At 39.7% G+C, this 13,453-nt stretch overlaps 1 protein-coding gene across 21 annotated transcripts in view; it reads left to right on the top strand.

Moving 5' to 3' along the window:
- foxp1b (forkhead box P1b) overlaps positions 1-13,453 on the top strand; it is a 478,263-nt gene that overhangs the window by 354,523 nt on the left and 110,287 nt on the right. For all 21 annotated transcript variants that reach the window (XR_011962055.1, XM_072582560.1, XM_072582559.1 and 18 more), the window contains one exon: positions 1,687-1,776. Coding sequence is in view for 20 of the 21 variants with exons in the window: in XM_072582560.1 (XP_072438661.1) it covers positions 1,687-1,776 (90 nt within the window). In the remaining variant the exon portion in view is untranslated. The remainder of the gene's footprint in view (positions 1-1,686; positions 1,777-13,453) is intronic.

The raw sequence follows: 13,453 nt of genomic DNA, 5'->3' as shown, positions 1-13,453 counted from the left end.
ACTGGCCCTGGAGCATGTTCAGAGGAGGTTCACGAGAATGGTCCCAGGAGTGCACAGCTTAACATATGAGGGGCATTTGAGGACTCTGAGACTATACTTGATGGAGTTTAGAAGGATGGGGGGAAGAGAATCTAATTGAAACTTACAGCGTACTGAATGGCCTGGACACAGTGGATTTTGGGAAGATGTTTCCATTGGTAGGAGAGACTAGGACCTGAGGGTGCAGCCTTAGAGTAAAAGGATAAGGAGAAATGTCTTTCAGCCAGAGAGCGGTGAATCTATGGAATTCGCTGCCACAAAAAGCAGTGGACACCAGGTCATTGAGTATCTTTAAGACTGAACTAAATAGGTTCTTGATTGTAAAGGGGATCAAGGATTACAGTGAGAAAGCAAGAGAATGGGGTTGAAAAATGTATCTGTCATGATTGAATAGCGGAGCAGACTCAGTGGGTTGAATGGTCTAATTTCTGCCCCTATGTCTTGTCATCTTATGGTCTTATCCAGTTTAGTCCTCCAGATTGATTGATTTATTGTTGTTACATGTGCCAAGATACAGTGAAAAGTGTTGTTTTGCATGCTATATGGCAGATAGTATCATATCAAGTGCATAAGGGTAGCAAAACAGTGTGCAGAATACAGTGTTACAACTGCAGAGAGAGAGCGATCAGAATTAGTATTTGAGAGGTCTATTCAAAAGTCTGACAACAACATGGAAGAAGCTGTTCTTGAATCTGTTCATACATGCATTCAAACTTTTCTATCTTCTGCCCAATAAGACGGTGGAAGGAGAGTGTAACGGGGAGGAGAGGGATCGTTGATTGTGCTGGATGCTTTTCCAGTGCAGTGGGAAGTATAACTGGAGTCAATGGATGGAGGCTGGTTTGTATGAAGGACTGAACTTGCTCTGTTGCGTTGCAAGACCTGCATTGTGTTCTCTTGCGCAACATTACAGAATACAACACAAGAGGTAGCTTCCCTAGTCGTCATTCATGTTTCAGTTTGCCTCAGTCCCTAATGTATATCAAGAGCTCCCCTGAAGAAAATGTTTTCTCTGCAGCACATATAGGGATAAGAATTATAGTGAGTGAGACTGGGCCATGCTGATCAAAACTGGATAACTGCTATTAACTCCGTCTGAAAATGGAGCCTTTGTCAAATTCGGATTTTAATTGAATTCACATTTTTTTTCAGCAAGTCTGCTGCTGAAATAACGCCTCTAGTTCTCGTGTTATGCCCTTGTGCCAGATATATTAGAGGAGGTTGACTGCTCTTGCTTACAGATCACTTTTGAGTGACCTGTTTAGAAAATTGCTAATAATTACTCCTATGAATTATTACGTTGACTGCTCCGTATATAACCATGTATTCTCAGCAAGGGCATATTTTGGCTTTCTTCAGACAGACAAAGGTCATTTCTTGCCATATTTTAATTAGTTAGTGTGGAAAATGGCATGTTTTCATCAGTTCATTTTGAAGATTAGTTCTGAAATGATAATGCTAAGAATAGTTCATACACTGAGGGATTTATTGGCAAGTTTTGATTCAAAAGGTCGTTCAAGTGTTGATAAGAGAACGTGACTGCATATCTCTTTTCAAATTGCAAGCCTGTGTGTCACGACATTAAAAAAAAGTTTTAAATGTTTATTTTGTCCTAATGTAATTATTTTATAACCTTTTTCACAACAGCAACAGCTTCAGGAGTTTTATAAGAAACAGCAAGAGCAGTTGCATCTTCAGCTTCTGCAGCAACAACATGCTGGGAAACCAACTAAAGAGGTATGTACATGTATTGAAAAGAGTAATATTCTATAATTAAAATGGAAATGGCAGAAAAAAGAAGAGGCATGATGTTGTGAGATATATCTGTAATGAAGGTTTCTTTTTCTATGGTCTCTCATCTTTGTTTCCTTTCTGTTTGCTAATTCAGAAAGGCTTACTCATCAGCTGCAGTTCGATGTGTATTAATGACATGGGGATGCAGTCTTTATAAAGGACAAAGAAATGATTATTGTATAGTCCAAAAGAAGTTCAAAGACAGACGGGGAATTTTCAGTTTTTCCTTAGAGATACACATTTCAGACCACATAAATTAAGGCAAATGTTAAAACCCCACAGTCTGAGTGTAGTCTTCAAAGTCACAATGCTCTAATTAATGAACTGTGAGCTTCAATTTGGACAAGTTGCAGTTTGATGCACTCATAAATCAACATGACAAGCTGACTTCTCATGCCCAGACAGACTTGTCATTGAGTCACATCAGATGTAAACATGATAGAAAAAAGAGAGTCTGAAGAAGGTGCAATTGATCAACTGAATTGGTAGAAAACCAACATTTGAAGCACATTATGCCTGATCATAGGAAATGGCTGTAACCTCAAGAGGGTTTCTCCTTCTGGTGATTTTTTTTAAAATAGAATTTCTAACAGCCATCAAAAGTGGATGGGAATTATTTAGCGTTTCTCCCATGGTTTACAAGTGATAGCCCCCTGTTGTTACTTTGTATAGCTTTCTTTTAAAGGCATCAGATTTTTCTTTTCAGATCCTAACCATTGTATTTGAAGCTGAATAATAAAAAGACTGTTGATGTTATTTGTCTCAAATGTAAGGCATTGTAGACTTGAAATTCAGCTCAGTAGCACCTGATGGTTAGGCTACTGGTGTCATTTTGAGTGCAAAATGACACCCAATGTTTGTAGATTCAGCTGTAGTTGAATTTGTGCTGAATGTATTCTTAGTAAATGCATTAGTGTGCAACTAGTTCAAAGTATGTAGAGAAGGCAGTTTGTGATAGTTGTCAGTTGTAACATGCAACACTGATTTGACGTCAATCTACAGTGTCACTTTATCTCTTAATGCTCCAACCAATATCATCACTGTACTTCACAGATTGAACATGAGTAAAGTAGCAGGAAGAACCCCCACCAATGCTATTTAAAGAAATCATTAATTAGTTGCTGGTTGTTTTTTTTTTTGCCTTGGCTATTGGTACAATTCTGCAAATGTTTCCTGCCTTCTATAGTTGTTGTAAGTTGCAAAGGTACACAGGCAATGATTTGTAAGATGCTGTAAGATTTTTGTTTGAATTCCAAGCTTCTGCACAAATCAGGTGGACTAGACGACTGTCTTTCTATAAGAGTGCTGGAGTGGGAGAATGAGCAAGGCTGATATAAAACAGGATACATTGCAAGAAGAGATGAAGGTAGAAGAGTGTGGGAAATAACCTAGAGTGCTTCTTTCACTATTGCTGTACATGAAAATGTACTCTAAGTGAGATACCAGTAACCACAATCCCAATTGTTCACTCATGAGTAGTCCGTCATTTTTCCATTTCTGCATCAAACTATCAAATCACATTCTTGGTTTGCAAATTAAAATTAAAGATGTTCATAAAATAAATATTCCTAATCAAATTTAGAAAGTAAATCCGGACGTGCATAGAGACATAGAGAAACACAGCACATAAACAGACCCTTCGGTCCAACTCATCCATGCCAACCAGATATCCTAACCTAGTCTAGTCCCAATTGTCAGGACTTGGCCCAAATTCCTTCAAACCCTTCCTATTCATATACGCATCCAGATGCCCTTTAAATGTTGCAATTGTACTAGCACTTCCTCTGGTAGCCCATTCCACACACGTACCACCCTCTGTGTGACAAAGTTGCCCCTTAGTTCTTATTTATATCTTTCCCCTCTCACCCTAAACCTATGCCCTCTAGTTCTGGACTCTCCCACCCCAGGGAAGAGACTTTGTCTATTTAACCTATCCATGCCCCTCAGCCTCCAGGGAAAACAGCCCCAGCCTATTCAACCTATAGCTCAAATCCTCCAACCCTGGCATCATCCTTGTAAATCTCTTCTGAACCCTTTCAAGTTCCACAACATCCTTCCAATAGGAAGGAGACCAGAATTGCACACAATATTCCAAAAGTGGCCTAACTAATGTCCTGTACAGTCACAACATCACCTCCCAAGTCATGCATATAAACTAATCACCATTGTGATTTCCATGGTGCCTTCTAGGTGGAACAATGTCTTGGTGGTTAGCACCACTGCCTCACAATGCCAGGGATCTGGGTTCGATTCTAGCCACAGGTGACTGTCTCTGTGGAGTTTACATATTCTCTCCAAGTCTGTGTGGGTTTTCTCCCCACACGCTCAAGATATGCAGGTCAGGTGAACTGGCTCTTTTAAATTGCCCATAGTGTACAAGGATGTGCAGGCTAGGTGGATTAACCATGGGATATGCAGGTCTATAAGGATAGGGTACAGATGGCCTGGGTGGGGTGCTCTTCGGAGGTTTAGTGTGGACTCGATGCACCGAATGGCCTATCTATCTACACTGGAGGGATTCTATGATTCTAGTATCCCTCCAGAGTGCCTATTCATGTGCCTACAAGTCCTCCACTGAGCTGGCACATGCACTATGTATCACCATGTGCACATCTTGTCCCCATGCTATCCCATACAAGTGACTATCTGTGCGAGTGAGAGTTTGAAATTGAGTAATGCTCTCTTCATCATCACTGTCTCATTGATGTTCCTCCACTGCCTGCTGAGGTTGCATTTTGTGATTTAAACTAAAGGAGAAAGGTACAAGAAGGGAGGTTGCGGGCATATAAGAATTGTACACTTGTGTTAAATGTGTATTGGCTGAGATCACGTGGGATGTGAGGAGGAGGATTCAGTAAAGTAGCTTTATGTTGAATTGATTATTTTTAAGTAATTCCTGTTCCAATACGCTTTTCTTCATGAGGGTTGAAACATGCAGACATGCTTAATTCTGGCTGGTTAGCTCTTCTTGCCCGAGGTTGATGGATGATGTGATTGTTAAATTGAATGGTGTGTTTAACATTCTAGGATGTTAATAAGAGGCTGCTATTTGTGTGACTGTGAAACTCATTTGAGTGTTCGGTATGTGACCCCAGTTGATGCAGGTATTTGGTATTTGAGTAATGGAGGCATGGTGAAGTAAGGAGTGTCTCAGGCTAGAGGTGGAGTTAGGAGGACATGCTATTTCAAGATGCTTCAATGACATGAACTACTCATTTGAGTTAATTGAATTTTTTGCAGAATCCAGATATCTAGACTGCTTGCACTGACCTTTACTGCAGCAGTCTGACCCAGTTTGACCAAGTGACTGGTGGCCTCTTGATCCCCTGTGGATATGGGACACTTCTCCTACATCCCTCTCCTTCAATATGCAAAGTGGGGAAATTATCAGTTATGTATTTCATTCTTTCCCAGGTCTTATTCATTTCCTGCATGACTGCCAGTGCACATTGTAGCCACGTTGCAACTTTCCATTTAGAAGTACAGGCTAACTTTAAGAAGTGCTAGGAGGAAGTTGCTGAATGTGCATCCAGTGAGCAGCTTGCACACAGCAGCGTGGACCCAAAACTGAGGTTGGCATATTGCCAGCAGTTCAATTAACAGGCAAGGGTTAATTGTGTACCATTACCCCAAGCCCGTTTTTGGGAGCCATCCAGTTTAGCGGCCTGCATTTTTCTTGATAATACCACATCTTATTTGCTTACACTTTGGTCTGTTGTAATTAGTACCATGTAAATATGAATGTGCTGTCTGGAACACATGCCTGTGCAATATTCAGATGGCATTGAAAAAAAATCAAAAAATTGAAAGAGTTTAAAATACAATTGTAAATCCAAATAAAGGGTTATTATTGCAAGCCTCTTGAAGCCTTTGCAAACTAACAGTTTACAAAACACGAATGGTAAGTAACTCAAGCAAGAAAGTAGACCTATGACAAGTATTTGAGAGAGGGAAGTAAGGTACAATTTTATCTGGATCTTTCAGTATTTCAACACTGATTATTGACCTGACAACAGAGCTGTGCAAGGACCTTTTTTGTATGGATTCAATTGTAAGAAGTAAACAAACTCTGTTGTATCCTGTGTTTGATAACTGGGTGGGGAGTACAGTTTGGCAGCATGTTTGGTGCTTTTAAATTCTTTCTCTTACAATGGGTCCTGTACATTTTATATCCTGACCTTAAATAAAAATGGTTTAAGTTTACTAATAGAAAAATGTATTAAACGAGAATAGAGTATATGAATTAATATAGAATTGAAGCATGTAATTTGTCTAATGGTGTATAATGCAAGATAGCCAAAAAAAAAGTTTAACTATTGCAGCTAATTAACTTTCCAGAATTGTTAGGCGTGATTTAGATAACATTGTCATTGCCTGTTGTGAATTAAGTTAGATTATGCATGTTAGATAATTTCCTTCCATTCTTTGTAGTTGCAGCACTCTATTATCTTTATATCAATCAGATAATTATTATAGGAAATCTGTATAAAAGTTCTGTCTGTATTGTAGCCAGCATTGTGACTTATTATCCTTGGACAATTGTTCTGCTGTTTCTTCGCTTGTCTTCCAAATCTCGCCACCTCTCCCTAAATGGTATCCTCACCTCTCTACTGAAGAGTATGAATGTAAGTCTACCCACCCAATGCATTCTCCACTAGGGCTGTCCTAACTGAGTTTGCATGGGTAATGGGAAATTGGAAAAGGGATGTGCTCCATTTGTTTAAATTGTACATTTGATAAAGGGGCGATGAAAAAGTTTACTGATTTTACATTGGTTCATTTTTCAAGCAATTTGTGGAAAGAATTCATAGATAGTGGGCGGCACGGTGGGTGGCACAGTGGCACAGTGGTTAGCACTGCTGCCTCGCAGCGCCAGAGACCCGGGTTCAATTCCCACCTCAGGTGACTGACTGTGTGGAGTTTGCACGTCCTCCCCGTGTCTGCGTGGGTTTCCTCCGGGTACTCCGGTTTCCTCCCACAGTCCAAAGATGTGCAGGTCAGGTGAATTGGCCATGCTAAATTGCCCGTAGTGTTAGGTAAGGGACAAATGTAGGGGTATGGGTGGGTTGCGCTTCGGCGGATCGGTGTGGACTTGTTGGACTGAAGGGCCTGTTTCCACACTGTAATGTAATGTAATCAAATCAAATCTAATCTAATCAAATAAGACTACAGGTGTTCTTCTAGAACATGATGGTTATGTTCTTGTGCAATCCCATTTTATAGAAGACTCGGAATTTAGAAACAGTGCTTAAAATATTGATGTAATTGTATTATAGCCAACACACATTTTAAAAGTTCACGCTTTAAAGATAGTGTCCCCAGTTCATCAATCGCATTACAGCAGAACAACCTGTACTTCATAAAATAATGGTAGTAGATTAGCATGGATAGAAGATTTACTAATAGAAGACAGAAGATAAAGGGGCATTTTCAGGATGGCATCCTGTAACGAATGTAGAGCCACAGGTATCAGTGCTGGGGACACATATATTAACAACAATGACTTGGATGAGGAAAGTGAATGTATTACCCCCAAGTTTACGGATGACACAAGAAGACTGTAGATGGGAATGGACAGGTTTAGTGAAGCGTTTAAGGACTTAGCACATGGAATATAATGTGGGAAAATGTGAATTTATATACTTTGGCAGGAAGAATAGAAGAGCTGAATATTATATAAGTGGGAGAAAGGTGCTGCACAGATGGATTTGAGGGTCCTATTGCATGAATCACAAAACAAAGTGAGCAGCCAAATTCAGCAGATAATAGGGAACTTGAATGTTGGCCTATATTTCAATGAGACTGGAGTCTAAAATTAGGGAGGTCTTGCTAAAACTGTACAAAGCACAAGTTTGACCACTGCTGAAATATTGTGTACAGTTTTGGTCCTCTTGTCTAAATAAAGATACACTCGCATTGGAGGCTGTCCAGAGAATGTTCATTTGGTTGATCCTATGCATAGAGGAATTCTCACAAAGAGAGTTTGAGCTTGTACTCATTGGAGTTTAGAAGAAAGAGAGGTGACTTTATTTAAATATACAAGATTCTTAGGGGGTCTGACAAGTGTGAAGAAGCTGTTCCCTCTTGTGGAGAGATCAGAATGTATTATCTCAGAATCACCCATTTAAGGCAGAGATGAGGAGAAACTGTCTGAGGGTTGTGAATCAGTGATTTTATTTTACCAAGAGGGCTGTAAAAGCTGGGTTGTTAAGTATATTCAAGGCAGAGGTGGACAGATCATGAAGGGAATCGAGGGTTCTAGGGAAAAGGCAGGTAACTGGACTTGACGATTATCAGATCAGTCATGATCCAATTGAAAGGGCCAAATAAGCTAATTCTTCTCCTATGTTTTATGCTTTAATACTAACTTGTTATATCACCATTCCTGTTTAAGCTATTGCATAACCAATTACTTTTTCTTTCATAGACTGTTCAGAAGTAGAATCCCTACTGTGTGGAAACAAGCCCTTAGGCACAACAAGTCCACACCAACCTTCCGAAGAGTATACCACCCAGACCCATTCCCCTATGTTTATCCCTGGTGCACCTAACCTATACATCCCTGAACACTACGGGCAATTTAGCATGGCCAATTCACCTAACCTGCACATCTTTGGATTGTGGGAGGAAACCCACGCAGACACGGGGATAATGTGTAAACTTCACACAGACAGTGGCCTGAGGCTGGAATCGAATCTGGGTCCCTGGTGTTGTGAGGCAGCAGTGTTAACTACTTTGCCACCATGCCATGCCATGTGATTTAATACATGCTAATTCAAAATAAAGTCCAGGGTCATAACATCAAATTTGTAAACAAAGTTTCCTCAAAACGTAAAGTTGGGAAGGGAAATAATTGCCAATTATGGTAATGAGATTCAATAATTTGCTTAGTCTTCGAGTTCACAAGCTTGCCTTTACATTGTTGGGAGAGAGAGGTAAATCAGTACTGACATTGTTTATTCTTTTATCAGAAATGCATCATTAAGACAATTCAGTTCCTTTTGAAAAACGTTAATAAATGTGATTACAGTCCTTTTAATCAAATTTGTTTAAGGTTATCACCTTCGAAGCGGTCACCAATTTCAAAAGCAATACTTTAATCAGCAGCTTAATTTCTTACCATTGAGAGTCGGAAAGCGTGAGTTTTTACTAATATAGTTGTTTTTTTCCTTGTTTTGACTCACTACCAAGAATTTTGTTTGTAATATATGGTCAAATAATGAAACCTTCAGCAAATATTCAACCAAAAGATCATCAGTTTACTGTTGTATTTGCATGTGGCTGTATTTGGTTTTTTGATTATTAATAGTTCCCACAAGCACCACTGTTGAGTACACCATTTCTCTACATGTGGGGGAAGGTTGTTTGTGGGTGTTACTTTTGATAGGTTTGACGTAGCTAATAGGTCTTAGCAAATATGTTTCTCTTTAAATTGATGTACTATCTTACTGTTTTTGTCACAAATTTCTTATTATGTTGAATGATAAATCATTCCATGATATCATTCAGTGCACACACCTTAACATATTTAATAGCTACACAATTTCGTTATGGTGTTGGTAACTTTTCAGGTCTGTTTGATTATTTACTCTTGAAGCACTTCAACAATATTTAATTGTACTTCTGATCCAAACAATTAAAAATACTCAATGTTAGGGTAAAGCCCATTCTATTTTTTTAAGATTTTCAGTAAGAAATTTGAAATTGATTTTAAGCTGCTGCAAATTTCCATACTTTTTATGTCTCTTTCACATAAGCAATTAAACTTAAGGGCAATTCAGTAAATACAAGAAACCATATACTTGTTAGGTAAGAGTTTACTTTGGAATGTTCTTGGTAGTTTATATATTTAACTTCCTAAATTTGCTCACTTAGTGCCTTAGGAGAAAGTGAGACCAGCAGATGCTGGGAATCAGAGTGAAAAAGTGTGGTGCTGGAAAAGCACAGCCAGTCAGGCAGCATCCAAGAAGCAGGAGAGTTGGTATTTTGAGCATAAGCTCTTCATCAGGAATGTGGGGGGGGGTCCCAAGGGTGCTGACAGATAAATGGGTGAGGGAGGCTGACCCCTCTCCCATTTATCTCTGTGCCCCCTTGGCACACCTTCCCCCCCCCCCCCCCCCCCCTCCTATTACTGATGACAAACCTATGCTCGAAACGCCGACTCTCCTGCTCCTCAGATGCTGACTGACTGGCTGTGCTTTTCCAGCACCACACTTTTCGACTCAGTGTGTCTCCCATTTATTTCATTCCTGCTGTTATTTAAAGATTGGTTTAAAAAGTGGTGTTAGGCTTATTTTATTTAATTGAAGAGAACCTTGGATAAAATAACACTGAATGAGGTCATTCAGCTCATTGTGCTAGCCCTTCATTAGAAATCCCCAATTAATTCCAGCCCCCTGTTATGTCCTCATATAATTTTGTTTCCTTCAATTAGTTATTCAATTCTCTTTTAAATGCTACTGTTGGATTTGCTTCCATTACCAGCTCAGGGAATGAATTCCAAAGAGAAATAACTCGCTGTTTCCTCCTGACACCTCTATTTTAACTTTTGTCCCTTTGACTACTTCTGCCACCTGGCATAGTTTCCCTTCTCTACTCGAGGGAAACCATATATGAGAAAAGAAATCTCTTCCCATCTCTCTTAAATGGGTGATGCCCTATTTTTAAACAGTGACCCCTAGTGCTATATTCTCCCACAAAAGTAATCATCTTTTCCACATGCACCCTTATCAAGACCTTCAAGAACTTAAATATTTTAGTCCTGTCACCTTCTATTGTAAACTTCCAATCTTTTCTTATGTGACAACCTGCACATTCTAGGTATTAGTGACTCCTCTTTGAACTGTTTCCAATGCTTTCCATCCTTCCTTAAGTGAGGAGATCAAAGTGGTACGCAATATTCCAGATATTGTCTCAGTAATGCCCTATAACTGACCGTAACCTCCCTGTTTTTGTGTCCCATTTCAGTCACAATGAACACTAACTTTCTGTTAGTTTTCTGAATTAAACTATTGTTGTACCTGCATACTAACCTTTCGTGATTCACACATGAAGACACCCAGGTTTCTCTGCATCTCAGACCTCTGCAATCTCTCACCATTTTAATATTATGTTTATTTTTATTTCTTCCTACCAAAGTGGATGATTTCAAATTCCCCCATGTAATAGTCAATTTGCAAGATCTTTGCCCACCCACATAGCAGATTTGAATTCCTTAGGTCACCTTTACAAATGACTTTCCAACCTATCTTTGAATCATCGGCAAACTTGACATTAGCCCCACAACTCATTTTGCATCTTGTCAGTAAGAATGTGGCTCGGTTACACTAGTTCTGTTTCACATGAGTGAGCCAAACTTCTGACCACGCCAGTACTTTGGTCCCAATGCCATGAACTTGTATTTGCTGCAAAATCCTTTTGAGGCACCTTATCAAATATCTTCTGGAAATCTAAATATAATACACCCACTAGTTTCCCTTTATCCAGACCACTCCAATAAATTGATTAAACAATATGTTCTGTTTAAAAAAATGTTAACTCTGCTTGTGAACTGTGACCTTTCTAAGTGCCCTTTAATCTTAAATAATTGCTTCTAACAATTCCTCAATGACCAATGTTAAGCTAACTGGCCTATAGTTTTCTGCTTTCTGTCATTTGTGAAGAAGAGAGTTATACACATTATTTTTGCACTGAACAGAATCTTTTCCACATCTATGGAATCTTGGAAAGTTAAAATAAATACATCTTTTCTTTTAAGACCTAGCTGATTGGTGCAAAAGCTAATGCTTAACCGGCATTTTATAAAGTTTCAGCATAACTTCCTTTTCTTTTAGTGGAAGAACTCAGCAGTTCTGGCAGCAGCTGTGGAGAGAAAGCAAAGTTAACATTTCAGGTCCAGTGATGTCACGGTGACTCAGCGGTTAGTACTGCTGCCTCATAGCAGTTCCCTCGGGGACCTGGTCTCAGGCAATAGTCTGTGTGGAGTTTACACATCCAACCCTTGTCTGTGTGGGTTTCCTTCAAGTGCTCCAGTTTTCTCCCACAGTCTAAAGATGTGCAGTTCAGGTGAATTGGCCACTAAATTGCCCATGTTGTCCCGAAATGTGTAGGCTAGGTGAGTTAGCTGTGGGGGTTACAGGCTAGATGGGTGGGTTTGAGTGGGATACTTTCCAGAGGTTTGGTGTAGACTCCATGGACAGAATGGCCTGCTTCTACACTGTAGTGATTCAATGACCATTCTTTAGAATTGATTGTAGCAAGGTAATGGTTGGTATGTATGCTAAAGATTGGGAGGGGAAGGAGTAAACAATAGGCAGAGATGGAGCTGAGAGAGAGAAAACAGCAGTTGGGCAAACAAGGAATGGGTAAAGGTCAGCCTGGGAGAAACAGTAGCTGTTAAAGGGAACCATTAGTAGCTGACAACGGGTGGTCCTGGCAGCGGCCTATATGATGACAAGATGATTCCTGATGAAGGGCTCTTGCCCAAAACATCGATTCGCCTCCTTTTCGGATGCTGCCTGATCTGCTGTGCTTTTCCAGTACCATACTCTCGACTATATGATGACAAGACCTGGTGTGTCCGAGTTAGGATAAGGAGATGGGGAACAGTGCTCAAGCCCAAATGATGTGCTTTAATAACTTACAGTTACTTACTAATGCTTCTCCAAATACCAGTGAATTCCCAGATTATCATATGACAGCTTCGCCCATCACTCTGCTATTACACTGAAAGGTTGATGTTCTGCCAAACTTTTTTTAAACAGGAGTGCGACACTTGCGATCACCCAGTCCTCTGGCAGCCCAGCACCTGAAATTACCCACTCTCACAATTCCCTAAGTTGGTTTAGGAAATTGTGACAGAGGCTCCAACATTTCCAGTTATTTCCCACTGTAAATTAGGATGCATCCCATCTACTGTGAGGTTTACCAACCTTTCAAAAATATTGTGGTAGAAATTTATCATGGCCAGTTGTACAAAATGGGCAATGTTAGATTGCTGGCTGTTGTATGCAATGCCTAACACTATATTCCATTTACTCCAGTGGAACTGAATAACAAATGCTGTATATAACTGGTGTCCAAGCAGATGTCATCCACTTTATACCACTGACCTCTGAATTTCAACCGCATTGTGTTTATTTGTATTTTATCCAACATCTTTACTTCCTCCGAGTTGCTGTTAAATTGGCAGCATCCTGCACTTCGATAAATACCTCAACCATGTCTTCTCCCTCCACAAAAATAAAATCAGTTCTTACATGATTTCACTATTCTCTTGATTACTGTCTTTCTGTTTGTGTTTCTAAATGCATCACAGTATTTTCTCTGGTTCAAATGCAAATGGCCCTGAAGGAATTTTTGTAGCTATCTGGCTTTCATGAGCTGCAGAAAAGACCATTTCATTTGCATATCAAATTTCAGATTTCAGACCCAATTAAGCCCATGGTGGCAAGAGCTATGGGCATTCTTTTTTTTTCCAACAATAAGCAGTTTATTTACAGTTGGTACATTACATGATCAAGCCCAGGACAGTGAGCTACTTCTACAAGCTTCAGTTTCTATAGATCTCATTCATAGAATAAACATGAAGACTTGCTCCCTGCAGTCAGTTCACTCACTC

The sequence above is a fragment of the Chiloscyllium punctatum genome, chromosome 12, assembly GCF_047496795.1.
Source record: "Chiloscyllium punctatum isolate Juve2018m chromosome 12, sChiPun1.3, whole genome shotgun sequence".
Classification (NCBI taxonomy): domain Eukaryota; kingdom Metazoa; phylum Chordata; class Chondrichthyes; order Orectolobiformes; family Hemiscylliidae; genus Chiloscyllium; species Chiloscyllium punctatum.
This window is presented reverse-complemented; position numbering and strand designations above follow the sequence as displayed.